The following is an 18,451-nucleotide window of genomic DNA, read 5'->3' as shown; positions in this document are numbered from 1 at the left end:
AAGGATCAGGCAATGAAAAGCAGAGATGGTGCAAGAGCACCGATTAAATCCTAGCTGTTCTTTAAACTCTTAGAAATGAAGGAGTGGGCTGAGGAAGGAGCCAGTTCAGTGATACACAGGTGCAGGGCTGTAACCACCTGGAACAGGCATTAGCTACAAAGCCTTAATCATGAACGGCCTTTCATCCCTACTACAGCACTGATCATTTACTGCAGTTGTGCACAAAATGCAACTAGAAAGACCATTTAAAAAAAATAAATAAAAAAAAAAGAAAGAAAACATCTATGGCTTCAACATGAAAATCAGAATGTATTCGTTTTAAGAGCCGTGCATTTCTACTTACAACATATTTACATTGGGATTCACCAAGCCGTGAGGTATAACACACGCACCCTGTGTTAACGGACGGTGGGTGACTTGAACAGCAGTTAATGACGGATTGGAGCGATACACCTCACCGGCGCTTAGTCAGTCCCAGAGTTATACTGCTACATTGTAGTGGTGGTGTGTGGCGGTTAGGGAGGGGGGATCATTAATACACATGGTTGTAGGTTTCATTTCTGCCAGAGCCACTTGCTTGTACACCATGAGATCATGGGCAATCCAGGTGTCTGCCTTATACATTAACTGCTGGGCGTCATTTGTCTGGTCAATGGTCTAATCTACATAACATTTAAATGGCTCTCATCAGATTTACATGAAGCTACATGCAGAATATACAAGAGGGGACAGTTGATGAACACTGCATACATTAAAGTTGCAGGAGCACCAATTAAGGGACAATTATTTTGCCTCAAATGAAAATGTATACATAATTTGATGCAGGCAGGGAAAGATGTATCCAACAATGGAACAGCCCCACTGAACATGTACACCACAGGTTTAGCCTAAACTCACATTACATCCTCCATGAACATGAAATATGCAATTTCTGCTTTAAACCACATTCTAATAGCTACAAATATATATATATATATATATATATATATATATATATATATATATATATATATATATATATATATATATATATATATATATATATATATATATATATTAATGACACTTTCTATATAAAGAACTCTTGGATGAAAAAAAAACTAATTCCGGCAGAAAATGTTGCACTTTAATCTCGCGAGTGTTTCCGTGCATCATTTTAATCTCCAACAATACGAGTTTTCCCCAACAGAAAGATATTGCAAGTGAAGTGTTGATTAGCTGCACAAGGTTATTGAAATAAACCTTCTTGGGCACTTATTCAATATCCACAAAGCAAACCAGCAGGATTCTACCAAAGGCCTTCATTGAAATTCCATTTAAAAAAAAAAAAAAAAAAAAAACATGTACCATATATACAAACATAGGGAATGAGAGATTGCTTGTGTCATGATTAATGCTCAGGCTTTTCAGCAGTTCTATTGTAAAGCATGTAAAAGCTGCACTTACCACATGCTCGATGGCAAGAGAGAAACTGGCATTTAGAGCAACCATGCAGGTTTACTGTGCATGAGATAGCCCATAGTGGCAGTGCTTCCTGTTATCTGGGCCAAGACAGCCACGTTACGCAGAGACGCTAAAACAGTATATAGCAGGAGTGGCGGCCAACTCCCGTCCTCAAGAATCCCCAACAGGTCAGGTTTTCAGGATTACCCAGCTTCCGCATAGGTTATACAGAACAGCCATTTGTGCTGAAGCAGGGATATTTTGAAAACCTGACCTGTTTGTAGCACTTGACTGGAGTTGGCCACTCCTACGCTAGGGATACTTTGCCAATTAGAACCTGCACTGCAACAATGTCAAGGAGGTTCAGAAATGTGTCAACAAGGAGCAATTCCAGAGTAACAAATACATGACAAGGGCTAAATAATGAAGACAATGATACTGTTGTATTTTTTCCTGCAACTCTGAGCTCTATTTACAATCCCCACCATATGTATATAAACTTACCCTGGGAGCCATGCTTAACTAAAGACAACACTTTCCGATATATATTATATATGAGCCGCAAAACCAAGTCCACCCCTTAAACAAACTTTTTTGGGGGGTGGTTCTCTAGTGTCACAAATAGAGTTTAGAAAGGTACCGTGTGATGTTTGGAAAAGAAAGGACATGAAAAACGACACGTAATGTGCTAGATTCGGAGACCACGAAATGAATCCACACATCGGAGTCTCTGATCACTCCAACTTTCTGCTCTTCGATAGAATATACATGAACGTGTCATGATCATTTAGGAATGTAACAGACAAGAGAATAGTTCCTTCCATACAATAGCAGCTACCTAACAATGTTACAAAAATTATATGAGAGAGCGAGAGCAAGAGAGGCATGGACAATGGATGTCAACTAAAATATTTTTGATGGGACTTGAGCCTACTTTTCTCCAACTAGAGATCAAAGTCGAAATGCAGTTTCTTAGATGGTGCTGATCACTGCATTGTAGCAGCTCTTCTGATTCCATATTCAAGAGCTGGAACACTCTAAAGCCACAGAGCTTTAGATTTTGTGAAACAAAGCATTAATGGAACATATGGTGTAAGCTGACATGATTAAGCTAAACAGGTTTGGCCAATAACACTTTAACTAGACGACAAACAACTGAATATCTTCTGCCATTCCAAACATGTTTTTGGTATTTAAATGAATATGGGCCAATGCTGAAATCTACAGTACTGTATGTCTAATCCAACTCACTCCTCACATAGGCCTGTGTCAGGCTGCCAAATTCCCACTCCCCTTTATACTGTTAAAGGGGAAAAAAAAGACTTTACAGCCTCTAGGAGAGGCCTCCTTCCCTGCTAAAAGCAACCAAAGCATTGGTTTGTGTCTGTCTTCAAAAGAAGATTGCATCTTTTATTTATTGCCCCTTGGCTTTATTTTCACAATGAATTCCTGGCTTAAATGCAATCAGCCAAAAAACCCTCCCTGTGTGCACTCCTGTCATCCCTCATTGCTTGCATGCAGAGTCAAGCACAGACAAAAAAAAAAAACCTTCGCCAATGCCAACTAAGGAGGTGGGCTTCTGTCACTCACCACAGACACACCGCTCATTTCTCAAACTTGACAGGAAACAAAAAATATTTTTTTTTTATTAAAAAAAGCACAAATGTCATCGTTAAAAAAAAAACAAAAAAATAAAAGGGGGAGGTGGAGTTGGTCAATGCTGAAGCCCCTCTGGGCAGACAGGAAGGGCACAGAGCCCAGATAAAGGAACCAGGGCTGCGTCCAGAAAATAAATCATCATGCAGAAAGTCACGTTTGCAGATTGCATTAGAATTCAAATGAACCGCAGACAGACTGGATTATAAGCGAACCTGAATCCTCTCCAAAGGAAGGGGCGGTGGGAACAATGAGAGGAGGTGATATTACAGACAAATCTCATTCATCTGCTTCATTTCTGGACATGAAGATTTTCACATTTAAATACGTCATTATGACCATTCCTAGAGCAATGATACCAGAACAAAAAAATATTTATACTAATTTAGAGACATTATTTTTTTTAATGGGCAAGGTCCTTCAGTCAAAATGGTGCGCTGGCGCTTTAAATAGTCAGCCTAGCATTGCTGTCTTTGTTAAGTCTTTTCTATTTAACAAGCACTGAAAAGAAATAGAGAGCCTCCTTTGTCTGGTTTCCTTTCGAGGGGTGACAGAAAACTGAAAAGACACAAATAAACATGAAAATGAGAACAAAGTGCCAGGTTCTCAATGAAAATGCCCGATGGCTATTTGATATGGACAATTGGCAAATATGAGCAGGAGAGGCGCAAGCTTGGAGAAAAAAAAAAAAAAAAAAACACACACGTTGAAGATACTTGATATTAACTCATGGCTGGCAAAAAAAAAAAACTACATGTAAATGTCAAAATTAGGAATTATGTGCTTTGGTGAAAATGTAAGAAGGAATGGTGTGTCAAATGTTTAACCCACCCACTGTCAAGGGTGCACAAGACACTTCAAATGAATAGATCACTGAGGTCCCTCCAGCAACAAATGAGGTATGGGAAAAATGATACACAGAAAACAGGTTTAGACAAACCCTCTAACTGGGGGGTTCTTGGCCAAGCTAGTGAGAAGTTGGAGGTGTCACCAACATCCCTATAATAGGTGGATATTGGATGGTGCTAGGGAGGACAAATAAATAAAAGGGAGAAAGGAGGAGGGGGACATGAAAGGTGGGTATTGTTTTCACTCCACTCCCTTGTCCTGACAAGAAACAGCTCCATTCTGAGCTGGCTAGTACAATGCAGCAGCACAGCCCAGGGGTGTGTGATCAAGCCCTTCTCACCCCCCCGAAACACAATCCTGCCAGGCACCTCCAAGCAATCAAGCAGCACAACCCACCAGGAGGTGTGACCTCCCCTCTCCCTGCCCCAGACACCTCATTCTGAAAGACACCTCTAGGCAATCAAATAAGCCCAGCCTACCATGCACAACCCTGAGAAAAAACAACCTCTACACCGCTTACATTTTTTTTATATACACACACACACACACACACAAAAAGGAGCTCAATCCTACTCTCCCCCAGAACACATTTTAGAGCAAAGATACAAAATATAAAAGTCTGTCATGTCTGTACAGAAAACCTCAGATACACAACCTTGCTTCCTACAGATCAACAAGCCATAAACCGACATATCCCCATCATTAACACTGAAATGATGAGAAGCACATACAAAAACACAGCTCTCCCAGCTCGACAGGAAACACACACACACACACACTTCAGTATGCGCTGCATTGTGTGCCTGCAGATTTAAACCCCCCTCCTTGTGCTCTGCCCTTTAAATTCCTCTCTTTGTTCAGTCACCGAAATCTCATTATACATTTCCTCCTTATTGCCTCACATTTTATCTCACGGAGGAGGTGCTGTGCTTGTGTGAAGGAGGGGAGGGGGCCCCCGCTTCTCATTAACCCGTGAAGCCCCTGCTCTCTTCCAGGGAGGGTGACCGGGGATAGGAAAATATACAACACGGGTGGCGGGGGGGTGGGATAGAGAAGAGATCTGGGTTCCTCAATAGGTGTATTTATACATCCGTGGCTGTGTCGGTTCAGTAGAGGAGAAGCAGCTCCCCCCTCTCTCTCTCTCTCCTCCGCACATATCACACGCATGATCAGCTTGCATGTCACACTGTGTGTGTGTTGGGTAACACAATAAATGGTGGTTGCTTGTCTCCTCGGCTCTCCCCCCTCCCCGCGGACTCACCCACTTGCAAGACATTGTCCACGCAGCCGCTCTCCAGCAGAGCGATCCCCCGCCGGAAGGGCAGCCTGTTCTCATCGCTGCTCTCCCCGGCCGAGGACACAGCGGCCGCCGCTACCGAGGCCGCCCCCGCCGCCGCCGCCGCACCGGCGGCTCCACCACCGGCAGCAGTCGCGGACACCCCACCGGAGGCGGTCCCGGCGTCTTCCCCGCCCGTGTTAAAAGACGAGTACATGCAGATTTCCCTCTCGCTCCGGGGGAAGGACCAGTAGACGATGCGGCGCTGCACGGGCTCCGGGATCCGCTCGAATCGCTCTTCCACCCGCTGGAAGGGCCACTTCTCCGCCACTTTGCGGGCCGCGATGTCAAGCAAGGACTCCGGGTTCTGCGCCTTGCCGGAGAGGGCCGAGCCGCCGGCCCCGCAGGAGGAGGCTCCTCCCCCCGCCCGCTGACCCGGCCTGCAAGCCGAACTGAAGCCTGGTCTGCAGCAGAGCCGTTTCGCGGGAGGCTGCTGACCGCGCTCCGCCATGATCGCGCCGCTTCTGAGCAGGCAGCGGAAGTGCCCACACATTATAAACAGGGGGGGGGGGAGGAAGGGCGAGCACGGCGCGCGCAGCCGCAGAGACGTGGACACGCCCTCCCATACCACGCCCCCTTTCACGGCTGAGCCCCTGCCTACCACCCATTGCAGCTGACATTGAACAAGCGGGAGAGGGGGCGTGGTTTATTTATTTATTTATTTTTAATCCGAGAACTCCTTGACGTCGAAAGGAAAAGGCGGAGTTATGCAAATCTCCACCCGCTGGAAACATAAATAGAAATCCAAGGGAGAGGAGGGGGGAAAGAATGTGTCGGTCTGATACGGAGCAGAGATGGAACTGGATGGAACTAACTGAGGCGTGTGCCTGAGGGAAGTGGGCGTGGCCTTATAAGACCTGTGTATAGGGGGAAACGTGGGCGTGGCCAGTGCAGAGAGAGGGGCGGTTGCGCTTTGAAGTTTCCGTTGGCCTTTGAAGTCGGACGTGACCAGGGTCGCGCGCCTCCTGATGGGAAAGAGTGGAGGGGGGGGAAGAGGGCAGAGGATGGGGCGTGGCCTGTATGGGAAGCCGTCCGCGGAATGTGGGTGGGGCTGGGGTGAACCTTGTGACCTGGGGCTCGTAGTGAGGGCGGCTGCTGGTGACGTCACGGGCTCTTTCAAAACAAAAGGAAATGTGTTAGTGGGAGGAGTCAGGAAGTGTCTGGTGAGGGAGTCACTGACACAGTCACTGACACAGGGAGCGTGTCAGACCTGCCACCGTGCTACCTACCTCCTTGTGTCATAGCAATTCCTCACAGGGGACGCGCAGTATGTGCAAATCTCAGGAAGGAAAATACATGGAAACATTCATTTTACATTAAATACTTTGAAGCACCCCTCCTCCTCCCCCCCCACCCAGGAAACACAGAGAGAATCATAACACAGTCTGATTATTTCTTTGTATCCTTATGTTATATTTCCGGGTTTGCATCTGTTTGTTGATATTTTGGCCTGCTTCAGCTAGTTCCATGACTGCTTCTGGTGTCTGAATGAGTGTAAATGGAAGGGGCACATATTCGTCAGCTGCTACCTTTACAATTCAAGCACAGTATTTTAAAAGGGGGTTCGGTAACTAAAAGCAGCAGGAAAAGGACTTTGCAAAGCTAAAAATAAAGGAGACTTTTTTTTTATGGAGAGCAGACTTGCTTTAACCTTTACTGCACCAAAAGCCCGATGTGAACCTCGGTGCACTCAGACTCCTTTTTTTTTGAGGCCATGTGAATGCACCTCTCAACGGGGCCGTAAACAAGCGGAGTTTCCGTTTCAATCAGGAGGATGGCTCCGACGGTGCCTAGAAAGAGAGCATTTTTCAGGTGATGATGGGTCTTGGGCGTTTCAGGGCCCGTGATGTACCAGCTATATCTGTAGGTCACTGAAAAGTTTATAACCCTAGAGTGGTTGCAGAGTAATGGCACTTGACTAGAGGATGTTGGTGGATCACTATTTTCTGTGTGTGCGGCAAGCACAATTACCACTACTTTCTCATTTGTTGCCACACCTATTGTCCTGTGGTCTTTAAAAAAAATTTTTAGTTTTTCAAAATACTGTACATTTTTTAAAGCATACATATTCCACAAGGCTGAAACATAAAGTTAAAGGTTTTTTTTTTAACACGTTTAGAAAGAACAGGCACGTTACCACTGCTTGTGTGACACTGTAAGAGTTGCTACAGGATGTGGGGTTTTGATAAGGAAGGGGGCCCTTGGTAAACAAAGGTTGTCAGTTAGCTGCAGAGGTAGATTGCTGCAAGAGAGGATGCTATCAGATGAGGCACAGGGTAAAGATGAGTACAGAGGATGTACAGTAGTCTATCACTTATTCAGATGCACTCAGGGCACAGAAATATATATAGTAGTTATACGCCCACATAAAATCATAACATTGATTTATGCAGTGTTTGTGTATTTTCATGTGTTTGGCGAGTGATGACTGACAGATAATAAGATGTATCAAAACTGTGCATCGCTTTTTCGCCCTTCAATCCACATCAGTAAATTTTCTGACTTCTAATCTGCACCAGATATAAAAACTATTTATTAAATTTTATGCAACTGTGCTTTAAAATGTATATGGTATAATGCATCAAAACACACATAATTTGACCTAACATTGCCTCAACCCCATAGAGTGCCCTTATGGTGTTCCCTGCATGCCACAAGGACTGACACTGTAGGGGGCCTTTATGACATTATGGGAACGTCATATGAATTATACTCGTCTTCTAGGGGAAAAATCGAGATCAACACAGGGTAGAAGTGGAGCCTCTCCACGTCCATTTCTGTCACTGGGGGCCAGTCAAAACCACATGATCAGTACCCCGAGAGATCACAGGGGTTGGAAGACCGGTAACATGTGGGTGCTGCCTTTCTTCCTTAAGGGTTAATACATAACCTCCAAAGTGCATACGCCTATGTTTGTGGTCTTATGTGGGCAGTGTCGTCAGAATTGCACTCAAACGTAGTCCTTTGCAGAACGAAAAGTTTGTGAAAGAGATGCAGAAGGTTAATGTGACTTTGGGAGAGAGGATTCTAACAGTGTTTAACCCCTTTTGCTATAGGGATTGTGACAAGAAGACCACTTGAGGTAGCGATCACATGTTTATAACCTTCCCCCAGTGAGGGGAATGGAGAGGGGGAAGGAGGTACTCCACTTCTGGTCCGAGCACATTTAGGATCTTCCTTTGGAAAATGAGCAAATATCGTGTCATGTTTCCTGTATGCCAACCATCGTGATGTACAGGGAATGTCATAAGGGCAGCTAATGGTTAAAATAGATGGTGAGACATGGAGGAGCAAGAAGGTCAGCAAGTAGAAGCTTATACTAGTGGAGGTTGGAAGACTTATATGGCTACAAAAAACTACAATTGAAATGGAACGGGCATATCTTCGCTATATCTATATCTATATATATATATATATAGTGTTCGACAAATCACCCAAAAATCTACTCGCCCAACCAAAAAATCTACTCGCCACCTAGTCCCGCCCCCAACCCCGCCCCTAGTCCCGCTTTAAAATAAAATATATAAATAAAATACATGTAATAAATTCCTAGTCAGAACAACATTCGTTTTATGACAAATGTATTTATTACATTATACTACAATTAGTCCTTGTTGTGTGTGTGTGTGTGTGATCTAGAAATAAAAGCCACAGGTGAATGACTAGTTTCCTGAACCCCTTAACCAGTGTCTGGACGTCCCCGCTTCACAATATCTAAAGCAGCAATCCCGCCTGGGATCTTACCTGATCCGCAGTCCCTCAATGTCCAGGTACCTCATTCCCGCAATGTTATAAGTTGGAGGGGACGTGTTCCCTACCTGTCTTCTGGGTTAGAGGGGATTCCGATGTCTTCCGTGTGAAGCTTGAGTCAGATCTGGAAGAAAGCAGTATAAGTTATTTTGGTGTAGTATAGGACAGTTAAGATATATAGGGTAAATAAGATATCCAGATACAGAGAGGGGGAGAGAGGAAGAGAGGGATAGAGAGGAAGAGAAAGAGAGAGGGGAGAGAGAGAAAGAGAGAAAAAAGAGACAGGAGGGAGAGAGAAAAAGAGACAGAGGAGGGAGAGAGAAAAAGAGACAGGAGAGAGAAGGAGACAGGGGGAGAGACAGAGGGGGGAGAGAAAGAGGGGAGAGATGGGAGAAAGAGACCTGAGAGAGGGGAGACGGGGGAGACCAGAGAGAGGGGAGACCAGAGAGGGGGGAGACCAGAGAGAGGGGGGAGACCAGAGAGAGGGGAAACGGGGGAGACCAGAGAGAGGGGAGACCAGAGAGAGGGGAGATGGGGGAGACCAGAGAGAGGGGAGACGGGGGAGACCAGAGAGAGGGGAGACCAGAGAGAGGGGAGACGGGGGAGACCAGAGAGAGGGGAGACCAGAGAGAGAGGAGACGGGGGAGACCAGAGAGAGGGGAGACGGGGGAGGCCAGAGAGAGGGGAGATGGGGGAGACCAGAGAGAGGGGAGACGGGGGGAGACCAGAGAGAGGGGAGACGGGGGGAGACCAGAGAGAGGGTAGACGCGGGGAGACCAGAAAGAGGGGAGACGGGGGGAGACCAGAAAGAGGGGAGACGGGGGGAGACCAGAAAGAGGGGAGATGGGGGGAGACCAGAAAGAGGGGAGACGGGGGAGACCAGAGAGAGGGGGGCAGGGGTGACTGACTGACCGGGGCAGGTGACTGATTGGGGGGGGGGATACCTCTGGTGTCACACACATACTCCCATACACACATACACATTCTCCCATATATACACACACACACCCATATATACACACACACACACTCCCATATATATACACACACCCATATATACACACACTCCCATATATACACACACTCCCACATATATACACACACTCCCACATATATACACACACTCCCACATATATACACACACTCCCACATATATAAACACACTCCCACATATATAAACACACTCCCACATATATACACACACTCCCACATATATACACACACTCCCACATATATACACACACTCCCACATATATACACACACTCCCACATATATACACACACTCCCACATATATACACACACTCCCACATACTGTATATACACACACTCCCACATATATACACACACACACACACTCCCACATATATACACACACACTCACACATATATACACACACACACTCCCACATATATACACACACACACTCCCACATATATACACACACACTCCCACATATACACACACACACACACACACACACTCCCACATATATACACACACACACACACACACACACACACATATATATATACACACACACACACATATATACACACACACACACTCTCTCCCCCCTACACACACTCCTCTCCCCTCCCCCCCCCCCTTACTCACCGTGGATCGCTGTGGTCTCCGGTCTCTGTGACAGCCAAGGAAGCGGCAGGCCGGGTGTCGTCCTCGGCAGCTGTCGCTGCGGGTCACCAGGTGGCAGTGAGGGATCCGGACACAGGGGAGAGAGGAGTGGGGGGGCTAGTGATGCAGCTGGTCACCAGAGGCCGGGGACACGGAGTTGGAGGTGAGATCGGGAGTGGGGAGATTTGGGGTGTCATGGGTGTCGGGGGGAGATTGGGGTGTCGGGGGGGGGTCACGGGTGTCGGGGGGGAGATTGGGGTGTCGGGGGGGGGGGGGGTCATGGAGGCCGGGAGAGATTGGGGTGAGGGGGGGTCACGGAGGCTGGGAGAGATTGGGGTGAGGGGGGGTCACGCAGGCCGGGAGAGATTGGGGTGAGGGGGGTCACTGAGGCCGGGAGAGATTGGGGTGGGGGGGTGGGGGGGCGGATGGCCCAATGGGAGGGGGGGGCGGATGGCCCGATGGGAGGGGGGGGCGACAGATGGCCCTGCAGGGGCCTGAGGCAGACAGGTGTGGAAGGGGCTGGCTGCCGGAAGGGGGAGGAGTGGAAGCGCTGCGGAGGGCAAGTTGCTGAGAGAGCCGAGGCGGGGTAATCTCCCCCAACAACATGAACCCGCCTCCGGCTTTTTTTTTTTTCTCCAGCGCGAGCGCAGGAAAAACAGCAGCGCGAGCGGGGGAAAAACAGCAGCGCGAGCGCGGGAAATTTAAAAAACACACGTGTGCTGCTTGGGCCAATATTTACTCGCCCAGGGGTTAAATCCACATGCCCCGGGCGTGTAAATGTATATAATTGTCGAACACTATATATATACTATATATATATATATATATAAATGAAATTTGTTTGATTGTTAGTAGATGTGGGGATTCTCATTGGTCCCTCGGTCCGCCCGCCCATGCCCCGCCTCCCCCATGGCTCTCATTGGCCTAGAGGTACGCTGACATTACGGACACACCTACTCCACTGTGACCCGCCTCCCCCACGGCTCTCATTGGCCAAGAGGTATGCTGACATCACGGACACACCTACTCCACAGACAGTCTCACTCCTGCAGACTCACCATACCCCCTGACACTGTCACCCGAGACTCTGAGACTCTCTCCCTGCTGAATCACCCCTGCGGACTTAGCCACCCACCTTGGTAAGTTTAACACACACTGCATGAAGCTGTAAAGGCCACCCACCCTGGTAAATTTAACACACACTGCATGAAGCTGTAAAGGGGGGGGGACCAGACCTGTAAATGGGGGGGTACCGGATTCATGTGAACGGGAGGGGGGAGAGGGATGGGGAGGGGAGTGGGAACATTACATCCCGGGCAACGCCGGGTATATCAGCTAGTTGTTTATAAAAAAAGTGTCGAGCCATATTAAGAGTATAAATGTGAGCAGAGAAGTAAAAGAAAAGTAAAATGTGACACCAATGTCGCATACTTGTGGGACAGGCTAAAAAATATTCCATGCACAATAATTTCAAAAGCTAGAATAAAACCTGTTTGGGAGAAAAATCAATAGCTTGGTCTTGGACTTGCTGAGTTTTAGGGAACGGTATAACATCCAGGAGGATATTGTCAGGCAAATACAAATGGGAACAGGTCAGACTGAGAGTTTTAAATGCGAGTGTTGTCTGAATACTGGAGAAATTAGTAAAAATGTTACCCAGAGATGGTTGTCCCTGGAATACCAATCTTGAAGTTCTCTCAAAAAGCTCTGTGTGAGAGATGTAAATTACAAAGATTTGTCAAAGCATGTCAATGCCTTCTATGGAAATTTTCTTTTTGGATAAATATTGTGCTGTTTTTTTTTTTTTGCACCAGATCACAGTTTTACAGTAGGGAGACTTGGATTAATAGATCAAAGTCATATGTAATTTGTACAATAATTGCCTATGGATATGCTATTTTTTTAAACAAACTGTAATAGGTAAAAAAAAATATATATATATATATTTAAATATATATATATATATATATATATATATATATATATATATATATATTTAAATATATTTAACACAAAGCCTATACATTTTGCAGATTAAAAAGTCAAAATAGAGGCTTTATCAATTTTTTCACTAATAATGTTAATTGTCTTCCTAGAAACACATGCTTTTATAATATATCTGCAGACAGATATTTGATGGTCAATCTAACCCTAATCTGGTTTCAGTAAATCTTGATTTACTGAAACGTCCAAATCCATAAATTGGAATTTCACTCTGATTTAAGGCAATGTGCTTAAAGGTAAATGTTGCCTTGATACAGACAATAATATTGGGAAAGCCTATGGAGAGAAGGGAATGTGGAGAAAGAAGGAGCCAAAACAATGACGTTAATCCCAGGCATGCATTGTAAAATTAAATCCACACGGACAGGTTTAGGAGTATCTAAAACAAGGACACATACAAATAAATCCTGATGTCTGATAACCCCAATTAATTATTATTGAATTGTGAAACATGTTGAAGAAGATGCCTGTGTGAATCTATTAACAAAGCTGGTATTTTCTTTCTGGGTCCCTGGCACAAAACTTTCATGATGAGTGAATGAATATATATATATATATATATATATATATATATATATATATATATATATATATATATATATATATATATATATATTCTGTTTACATGGTAACAAAAATGTATTTTACAGAGCCAATAAAGCACCAAAAGGGGAAATGTAGAGCACAATTGATACAAATTGCTTCATTTTTATCTCTCGTTTCTGCAGCGACGATTTCAAGGTCTTTTGTGGCGTACATTTTTCTGCGTTACACTTTTGTGTCAAATGTAAGAAATACTTTCTTACATAAGAAGCAGATGTGATCAGAAAGTAATGCGTCAAAACACATTTACCTTTGCATTTTCTGTACATAGATGTATCTCCCCCATTGTCTCTTACTTAGCAGTGTTATTCCGTAAGACATTGTCTGGTGCTGGAAGATGCCTAATGGCCAATATCCTAGTGCCTCAAGTTCTCTATATCACGTGTAACCAGGGTTGCCACCACTTCAGGTTTGACCCGGAGACTACGGGTTTTGGTCACGTATTTCCGGGCTACCTGTTTACCTTGTGTAGCCATGCTGTAAAATGGTCTGCAGTTGTCTCTCCTGCTGGCAGTAAACCTGGTAAGTTACAGAGATGTCAGCAGTAATCATGGAGGTTTGCCCTCACACCCTGGTGAGGTGCCCTATGTATGGATGGGAGTGGCTACATGCTCTGAGTCCACAGTTAGTGACATCAGAGATGTGCCTGTTTCCTGAGGTATATAAGGCACAGCACTGCCCAAAGTTAGTGTGTTGGAGGGAGAGCGGTGGAGAGAGTTGAAGGAATAAGTCTGTGTTGAGACTTGGGAAATGAAGGGCCCACTAATGCAGTAACTAGTGGCCCGTTTCTACATCAAGCCTGACAAGGCCACACTGTGTCCAGGGACCTGGCAAAGGGGTGATCTCCCTGCAGGGAGAGGGGATCCCACTCTATTGGGAGGGCGTACCTTTTCAAGGGACAGTACGGCGACATGTGCGGCTGAGCTAAACGCTGCAAGGGGCAGTCTGTCCATACCATCATCAATAAAGATGCCCTGTTCAAAGACAACCCCACTGTGTGAGTGTGAAGTTACTCTCCAGTGGAAGTCACCACCAAGAAGGAGTTCTTCATCAGACCCATCTCCCTGCGGCCGCAGAGATCCTGATGAGGTGGAGGCGCTGCACGTAATATAGGTAGGACTCACACACAGTACCTCAGCTGCCTGTCTGGATTGACAATCCCCGAGTACCATCATGCGGGAGACTCAGGAGTCCTGTTGCCAACAGGTGGACCACCAGACACGACCATATAATGGGGGCTGAATAGACCATAGGGGCCAATATGAGATTGGGTGGGTCATACTAGAGTGAATACCCGTTACATTTGGAGGTGCTGCTGAGATACCTGTCAACAGGACAGGCTTTTGCTAGGCACACTAGGAAACAGGGAGAGTGTCTGCTGCCACTTTGTGCTGCGTGGGACGGAGCCAGGGGTAGTAAGGGGAGCTGCTGGAGCTGCAGACCGCACGGACGACCTGGGATCCTGCAAGGAGTTAGTGGGGCTGGAGCCGGGCTATAGCTGTCCTAGTCACCTTGAGGTAGTGCTAGGGTAGGACGCCTAAAGGGATAAACGTAACGTAGGTCAGGAATCCTGGAGAGGGTCTGCGCTAGACTGACCAACAGTAGGTAGACGCCCAAGTACTGCATGGAAGAGCCAGAGTACTCTAGCCCATTCCAGGCCACTTACCAAAGGGAGCACAGACTGGGAGGAAAGAGATAAAGCAGACACAGAAAGAGTGAGCCTTGCCTGAGGTAGTGCAAACACGAGTCAGATCTACCCTAGGTACACAAGGTGGTTCACAAGGCATTTTTATTGTATCGGTGTGGCAGCTGCCCCGCAGAGAGGAGCTCCATGTACAATAAACCAATATACAGTAACCCGATGGCGACCGCAAGAATGGAGGATCTGCGCGGTGCGGAAGGTCCAAGATGGTGGACGGAGGCCGAGGGAGAGCGCGCACATGGCATGTGTGCGGGTGATGAGCAAGCTACAGAAGAGACTTTTGTGAGCCTGCTGTGGAGTGGCGCGAAAGGTATGGCGGCGCCGTGTTGGTCCTGCCTGGGACCTTGGGGTAGTAACCCTGAGGACAGTGAAGAGGACATTGTTGTGAGATATGAGGAACATACTGCACCGACACACTTTATTCGAGCAAATACCCAGTATGTACCTGGCAGATACCTGGAATGCGCCGCTCCTCACCTCTGACAAGCCCCGTTGCGTTTGCCTTCCCAGCCTGGGTTCATGCCTGGCTGACGGGCGGCTGATCTGTTAAATGATAATGATTAGGATTTTATAGGCTGCAATGCTTCGCGTGTCTACCAGATGGCATAAATTCATGAATTGTAATGCAGTATATATATATATATATACTGTGCAGTATTGCAGCCAGCGGGAATAAAATGCTTCAATCCCTGCCTGGAAAATAACCCAATGCACTCGGGCAGAAAACAGTCACAAACCTCAATACACCCGAGTATACCCGAATTCGTGGGACTAGCCGAGCTCGAATAAAGTGTGTCGCCAGTGTAATGGACTTGCTTGTCATTTGACGTACAAACAGTCAAAAGCAACCTCAGCCGATAACAAGAGTGACATTGCAAACCAAAATGGCGGTTCCCGCTTCCCTGGGAAACCGCGTAAGCCAGTTGCAGAAAATGTTGCAAATTCTCAACTTGCAGAGAGTTGGCCAGGAGTGGTGCCAACAGGAAAACCCCACCCTGATGGGGAGTATGGCGCGAAAGCTGGAGCCGCGCCCACATGGACTATGACTAACTCAGCCCCGGTGCTGGGTCACCTGACAGATTTTAAGGGACCTCCCCCTAATCTCAACCAGGGGGAGTGGTTTCCAGTTTTGGCGGATGCGGATGGAGTTAGCTGGAGGAGGGGTTGCCAAACCAGCCCCTGCACTTCAGTTGCGAGGAGCCAGCGAGCAGAACAGACCACTCTTGAGAGTGCCTCCTATAGTGACCATGGCCTGTAAATCTGAAGAGGGATCTCTGATCTCAATCCATTCTTACTCGGCTCCAGGAGGTTTCCTGATACTTCGAGTGGCTGGTACTGAGACAGTGGCGTGCCTATGCCTACAGTGTCGCCTGCCGGGGGGTGCTGTGACCACTACAGAGCGATGCGCGCAATGTGGCCTGCAATACCTGTGGCCAATGCCGACATTCGTGCCGGTCCAGGCAGTAGAAGCTGCGGGAGATGTAGCCATGATATCAGCGGAACTCCCCGGTGCTCTCTGGAGGGAGTCTATTGATCCCGGAGAAAGGGGATCAGGCACGGCTATCAAAGCTGAGCCAGATGAGAGAAACAGTCACCGACGCGGTGATAAAAGGGAGGCTCACCGCCGATCACCGAGCGGAGTGTCCCTTCCTAAAGCAAAGTTGGATTTCTCGGACGAGGAACCTGCAAGTCCTATCGCGGTGACGACCCGACCGCCGGTGAGCCACAGCGGCAGTACTATCAAGAAAGTGCCACTCACCTGTGTCGTCAGTGAGCGGAGTAGGATATCACCCGTGCAGCGGCAGCCTGAGAGGCGAAGTCCCACGGCCGTGGTGACCAGTGGTTCCGATGGCGGTAGATCCACCCCGACACCACGGAGTGGTAAGCAAAGTCCCTGCTTTTACCAGGCTCCGAGGGTGGCAACGGCGGAGGAGGGACGGTGCCAGGCCAAAGCGGTGCCACAGCGGAAAAAGGTGTTGCCGGATGTCGTAGTGGAGGAAGAGGTCTCGCTTGGGGACCCAACCCAAGATGGCGGCGAGTCACGTGCGTTCCAGGATGTCGTTTCCGGCGGCCAGGGCGGAGCCGATTGGGAGATGACGGCGCCTCCTCGCTCGAGCAGTGTCAACCGATTGCCTAAGTCGAAGAGGAGCGGGCGATCGATGCGGAAAACGGAGAGCAGTGAGACCGGAGAAGCGGAGAGCCCATGCGGTGGCACCGGACCAGATAGCGGTGAAAAGCGGGTCGTAGCCCCGCGAATACAGACTGTTCAGCCCTATGCCCAATCCCCGGCCCTAGCTAAACCCAAGGCCCTAGTTAAAGCCCCGGCCCCAACCACCTTTTTTTCCTTTGGTTCCTCATCGAGCTTAGGGATGTCAGGGGGTTCCCGGGTCACTTCTGATGAACGGACTGGGGGAAGCTTGGACTGTGTTACATCCGATGATGGTTCGGTGGGTGGGAGATATTCTCGACAAGTGTCCGTGTCGAGTGACTGTCTAAGTGTTGTAAGTGTCGCACAAGAGAGTAGGCCCAAGAGGGTAGAATCTCAGTCCCGGTTTGCCGGGACATCCGGGGTATCCTCCTGGGGGGAGCTAGAAGAGGGGGAGTCCATGGAGTCAGCTCCAGAGGAGGTTAAGGAGACCCGGTGGTGGGCACCCCTGTTTGAAGGATATGAGGCATGGATGGATAGAACCAGGAACATCTTAGAGCGAGATGGGGTGGTAGACTATTGGTGGGCCAAGGGAGAGTTCACGGAGGAGGCTCATTTGAAAGCAATGCAGGACCGGTGGTACGATATCAGTCGAGGGCTAATTGAACCATTGGGTCCCAGCAAATTGGAAGATCCGGACGAACCGCTGTCATGGGTGCTGCCGGGGAGAGCGGGTAACACCAAGTTGATAAGGGCCAGCCGAGCTGAAAGGGCCATTGTAGCAAAGTACAAAAGCTCACATGGATTAGAGTACCCCTATGTCCCAGAACCCCTCATGCAGGAGATAGAGGATCAGAGGGGTGGGTGGCTACGAGAAACAATAGAAATGTATATGGTGAATAAAGCGGGCGCAATTACTGGGCGCAGAGCGGAAGAGAGAATCTCTCAGCTAATGAGAGTGTGGAGCATCAGACGCAGTATATACATGCACAAGGCTGTATATAGACCTGAGAGTGGCTTGCCCCGGGAATACAGTATCACTGTAACCGATATGGCAGGTAGGGAGGTGAAGAAACCAGATCCTCGCCACTATTATTAGGCAGACAGTATAGCGAGGTCTGTTTCTGAGATAAATCTCCTGCTGGTCAGTGAGCGCTACAATGTTAATTATGAAAACAGTAATGTTGTTTTGATTAATGATGTGTTCCAGTTTACAGTGCTTCCTGGAAAAAGGTACACCAAATTTAGGTCCCAGCCGGGTCGGTGGGGATTCACCAGGGGGAGATTGTAGCCATGCTGTAAAATGGTCTGCAGTTGTCTCTCCTGC

The 18,451-nt window shown here is 47.5% G+C and overlaps 1 protein-coding gene across 1 annotated transcript in view; it reads right to left on the bottom strand.

Annotated features, from left to right (window-relative positions):
* The window catches only part of ZSWIM6 (zinc finger SWIM-type containing 6), a 110,179-nt gene extending 104,406 nt beyond the window's left edge, over window positions 1-5,773 (bottom strand). The window contains exon 1 of the mRNA XM_075589781.1: window positions 5,210-5,773. Coding sequence (XP_075445896.1) covers window positions 5,210-5,735 — 526 coding nt within the window. The 5' untranslated portion in view covers window positions 5,736-5,773. The remainder of the gene's footprint in view (window positions 1-5,209) is intronic.
* Between the last annotated feature and the right edge of the window lie 12,678 nt (window positions 5,774-18,451).

The sequence above is a fragment of the Ascaphus truei genome, chromosome 1 (genome assembly GCF_040206685.1).
Source record: "Ascaphus truei isolate aAscTru1 chromosome 1, aAscTru1.hap1, whole genome shotgun sequence".
Lineage (NCBI taxonomy): Eukaryota > Metazoa > Chordata > Amphibia > Anura > Ascaphidae > Ascaphus > Ascaphus truei.
Note: the sequence above shows the minus strand (reverse complement) of the source record. Positions and strands in the feature narration are given on the sequence as shown.